The 5,117-nt window shown below is 35.8% G+C and overlaps 1 protein-coding gene across 8 annotated transcripts in view; it reads right to left on the bottom strand.

Moving 5' to 3' along the window:
- The window catches only part of Not3 (CCR4-associated factor Not3), a 45,076-nt gene extending 40,260 nt beyond the window's left edge, over window positions 1-4,816 (bottom strand). For 6 of the 8 annotated variants that reach the window (XM_043002332.2, XM_043002359.2, XM_043002367.2 and 3 more), the window contains exon 1: window positions 4,625-4,802. In XM_043002332.2, the coding sequence (XP_042858266.1) occupies window positions 4,625-4,649 (25 nt within the window). In that variant the 5' untranslated portion in view covers window positions 4,650-4,802. Of the gene's footprint in view, window positions 1-4,240; window positions 4,386-4,624 lie in introns of those variants that run through there. The other 2 variants (XM_086541489.1, XM_043002340.2) reach the window with 2 other exon arrangements.
- Between the last annotated feature and the right edge of the window lie 301 nt (window positions 4,817-5,117).

The following is a 5,117-nucleotide window of genomic DNA, read 5'->3' as shown; positions in this document are numbered from 1 at the left end:
TATTCTGACAGATAATTATGACAAAAAACAACAAAAAAACTCTTAGTTGTGATAAGATATATATATCTGTATAGAACCTAAACTTCCTGAAAGATAACGATCCTGGACAAGAACTTCCAATAAAACAGGCTACGTGGTCTTTCATTCCCCTTTACCACCGATTTTCACAAAAAGCAATGACTCCGTTTACCAAGCTATCACCTATTGCATCCAGACAACCAGATTAGGAAAAGAGGACGGCTGATCCTGTCCGAGAGTCGGCAATTTGTTGTTCGACAGAGACTAACGACAGGAGCTGGATCTAAGAGTTCACAAAATAGCCTTCACGTAACTGTGTCATCAAAATGCATAATTTACTTTAGACATTTACCAACAGACTTCAACGCCAAAGCAATTCCGGCCTAATTTGAGAAATACGAAACAAATCAAGGTAACAGACTAACCACTTCACGCGCTATAACACCCAGTACATATATTTCAGGTCTTTTTCCACAGATTCCACTCCTCTTCCCAAAACTACTTTCTTTTGTGAAGTTTACGTTGCATAAACCATTTCCAATACCATTCAGCGAGTAATTCAGACTTCAGCTATTGCCAAGAGAAACAGCTCAAACGGAATGAAATAAGAGAACAGAAACCAAGCATCCAATACCAGCCAGGAAGGAATCTATGAAATATGATAATATGTAATTAAAATGTTGAGAACTCAAAAGATATGAGTAAACATTACACATAACCAAAGAAGAGAAAAAGAAAACTCCATACTTGTAACCATATAACATCTTCTTATAGAAAACAAAATATGAAATATATAAATATTACTGATGACAATAATTTTCATAATAATCTATGGTAGCTATACCACTACTACTATAACAACAACAGCAATAATAATAACTAATGATGATGATAATGATTAGCATTATCTAAAAATAAAATAAAAATAATAATACAAAAAAAAAAATAATAATCATAGAGCCATAATAAAAAAAACAACAGAAGCAAACACTACTACATGAATAACAACAAGAAAAAATAACAATACCAATATTGATAACAACAAAGGTATTATGAATAACAAAAACAAAAATATTAGCCAAGAGATTATTTAGCAAAATAAGGAGAGCGGCAGTAGAACATTAGTTATAGCAACTGTAATAGCAATAGATCACTAATACTATCAACAATAACACCGACAAAGACATTAATCATCATATTAACAGTAATTGTAACAGTAGTAGTAATATCAATAACTTCAATAACAAAAGTAATAATAATAATAATTATTATTATTACTACTACTACTAATACTACTACTACTAATAATAATAGTGATAATGATAGTGGTGGTGGTGGTTGATGGTGGTGGTGGTGATAGTGCTGATCATAATAATAATAGTCACTGTAACAAAAACAATAATATTACTAATAACAAACAATAACAAAATACAAATAAAAACAAAATTGCATAATAAAAAATATAAAAAATAACAGCAATAAACAAATATTACAAGTAATATGAAAAAATAGTATTGAGAACATCAAAGACTACATCAATGCTAACTATAATAATGGTAGTTGTAGCAGTAAATTCAATTTAAATAATATTAGTAACATCAATAATAATCATCAACATTTTCCTATCAAAGTTAAAAACAACAGCAACGAAAGGAAACATAAAAAAGTATTATCTTCTATCTCAATTTCCTTCCTCATTGTTGTTATTAATTGCAGTAGCAACATAATAACTATCATTATTTTTTTTATCCATGTCTTTTATCAATAACAATCATTTTTATTATCAATGATAGTGTTTCATCATTACCACCATTGCAGTCAATGATGCATTGTCATTATTACCATCTTCAATACAAAGAAAAAAAACATGTTTCTTTATCATAGTTGATGTTATCATCATTACTATTATTATAGTCATCATTGTAATAATTCTTAATAATGTCTTTGCTACCTACACTACACCATAAACTAATACTAATACTAATAATAATGATGATACTGCTACTACTACTATTACAACAACTACCACTGCTAATAATCATCATACTTATAACAATAACAGTAAGTTAAAGAAACATATGATAATAATGCAAAGACTGATGAGGAAATCTAAACAAAAGAAAAGTATATATCCTATATTTCTGTAAACACAAGGAAAACAAACAATCAAACAAACACATGGAAAAGAGAGAGAGAGAGAGAGAGAGAGAGAGAGAGAGAGAGAGAGAGAGAGAGAGAGAGAGAGAGAGAGAGAGAGAGAGAGAGAGAGAGAGAGAGAGAGAGAGAGAGAGAGAGAGAGAGAGAGAGGGGGGGGGGGGGGGGGAAGACAAACATTCTTACTGTAAAGTACACATACATTCTGATTATTAATTTTTTTTTCTGATGGCATTTACACTACATCTAAAGATAGCTAAGGAATAAATATAGTAGATATCAAACAATGATAACACAAAGACTGATGAGGAAGGAAGTCTGAACAAAACATTATATGCTTTTTATTCACACTTAAGTATATATCCTTTATCTGTGCAAAGACAATGAAACACACATACACAATGAGACACACACACACACACACACAAAAAGGAAGTTACTTGTAAAACACCAAGGAAAACATAGTTAAGAAAGGTCAGGAAATTGCAGACCTAGCTTTGCTTAGCAACTAGATGCAAACTATCTTTAGATTTACTTCCCTCTATACAACTTCATGGAAACCTAACACTAATCTTAAATCTGCTTTACAACTCTATATGAACTTAACACTATATCTAAATTTGCTATAAAACTCAATGCAAACTTGACACTATTTTTAGAACAGCCAAGACAGGAAGACAATGCAAGTGATGCCAAAACAATCATCAATTTTCATGTTATAATAAAAAGATTTCTATAAATTGTTGTTTTTGGCTAGGCTCAGGCAATTTTGCTTGTCTGTGATTTTACACTTACTCACTCACTCTGAGTTTGTGTGTGTGTGTGTGTGTGTGTGTGTGTGTGTGTGTGTGTGTGTGTGTGTGTGTGTGTGTGTGTGTGTGTGCGTGTGCGTGTGCGTGTGCGTGTGCGTGTGCGTGTGCGTGTGCGTGTGCGTGTGCGTGTGCGTGTGCGTGAGACAAGCAAGCAAGCGAGCGTGCATGTATAAACAAAGAGATTGGGAGCCTTTCATCTGAAATCACTCTACAAACAGACTTTAAATATCTCAATATATCTCAAGAAATTGCAGTCTGTCACTCACAAATCACTTATCTATAAAATTGCTAGACTAATGTTAGAATAGAAGCGACTTTTTCTTTCTTCCCTTCTTAAACTGTTTATTGAAGGTTCCCTGCTCAGATCCTTTTGCTTTTTCTGTTCCTGGGTCTTCAGGTTAGATTAGTAAAGCCACGCTCATCCACTAAAGTGTCAATATTTGAAATTAGGATTGTAAATTCATCACTATTGATAGTTCTACAAAGTACAACTAAAGAGATACAGTATACTTCATTCATGATGCTAATTAAGAATTCACACTGAATTTCAAATCCTAGTGAGACAAATATATCAACATAAACAGATATCTACTCTTTAACCACTGTTTCACTTATCCAAATCAAAGTTCTAGTGCACAACTTTAACATTGAAGATAAAAGTTTCCTTTGTTTCTTGAGAAACGGTGTAAGATTTTCTAGTAACATTGTTTTGGAGAATAGTAGTAGTACTCCTTTCAACTTAAGTCAATTTGGCAAATCTATCAAACTATCCTCAAAATCACTGTTTATATACACCTCACTCAAATCCCATGCACCACCAATCAACACTCACTTGCAATGAATTCAATAGTTACAACCAAAGCAATCCCCCTCAACCAAGAAACTTCAAACCTCTCCCATGAATTCCACTGCCACTACTTCCCTACCCATTCACAAAACCCAATTTCTACTACAATCCATTCACAGAAACTCATATCCCCCCCCCCCCCCTCCTTAAAAAAAAAAAAAGTCACCCATACCCAGGGACAGAAATCCCCCCCTCCCTTTTTGCCCCCCACACAAACGAGTAACGAGGGAAAAACCGAGAACAATAAGCGAGTTTCCGATCTTTTTCCCGTTTCGAGCGACGAATTTGGCCAAAAGAAAGAGAGAGAGAGAGAGAGAGAGAGAGAGAAGCTGGAGCCCCTAGCCTACTCCATCCATCTATCACACGAGATTCAAATTCTCCGCACCCGCCGCTCGCCTTTCCCACTTACTCTTCATCTTCTCCTTCATGGCTGTGAGTGAGTGAGTGAGTGAGTGTCTGAGTGCGTCGAGGGGAAGGAGTGAGTGAGAGAGAGGAGAGCGAGTTAATAAAGGGCCGCCGTTGCTTTAGTCGGTCGGGGCGAATCAGCTGTGATGGCCCTCGGATCTGCTCATCAAGGCCCTATTTCCACCCGATTTTCTACTCTCTGGCCACTCTTTAGGGGTTTTAGAGGATCGCCGCGCAACCGGCCTCCTTCTCCCGTGCTTGGGACACACGCGATATCCGATTCTGTTCCCGAAATGACCGATTTTTCGCCGACTTTTGACACTAATCTCGCCGTGTTTACACTCCAACCCCGTCCGCTTAAAGAGAAATTTGAGGTCGATTTCCTTACCTTGTAATTTTCTCGACGCTGCCATTGCTATGAGGAGTGTCTACTGGAGTTTTTTCTCATACTTATAGGCCTGAAGCCTCACCAAACACACCGTAAAATCGAGAAAAATCACTTTTATTTTTATTGACACTATCGACACAATATGGCTACCATCTCAAGCTTCCTCGACTCTAGCTCTTTCGCGTAGCGTGTGTTCTTCTAAAAACTACAATGGGACATGTTTAAATCCCTCCGCCTCTCGTTTTCGCTTCCAATTGTAATCCGTCCGTCGTGAAATATCGTCTTTATGAGAATTTAGTTGCCGTATAAAGCAGTGCGCGGAAATTCAGAGACGTGAAATAAGTATTGGAACGGTTCCATTTTCAGTCGTGGAAAAGATGTCGAAGAAGAAAGACCTTCGTTCGAATTGATGCGCTTTTTCCCTTCCATTCATAATCTCATTACTATAACTCATTCCATTTCTGGGTGCGTCTTTTATCATGTTTTCTGCAGG

This window comes from Penaeus japonicus, unplaced genomic scaffold (genome assembly GCF_977035675.1).
Source record: "Penaeus japonicus unplaced genomic scaffold, GWHDUDI00000001_assembly GWHDUDI00000011, whole genome shotgun sequence".
In the NCBI taxonomy this organism is placed as follows: domain Eukaryota; kingdom Metazoa; phylum Arthropoda; class Malacostraca; order Decapoda; family Penaeidae; genus Penaeus; species Penaeus japonicus.
Note: the sequence above shows the minus strand (reverse complement) of the source record. Positions and strands in the feature narration are given on the sequence as shown.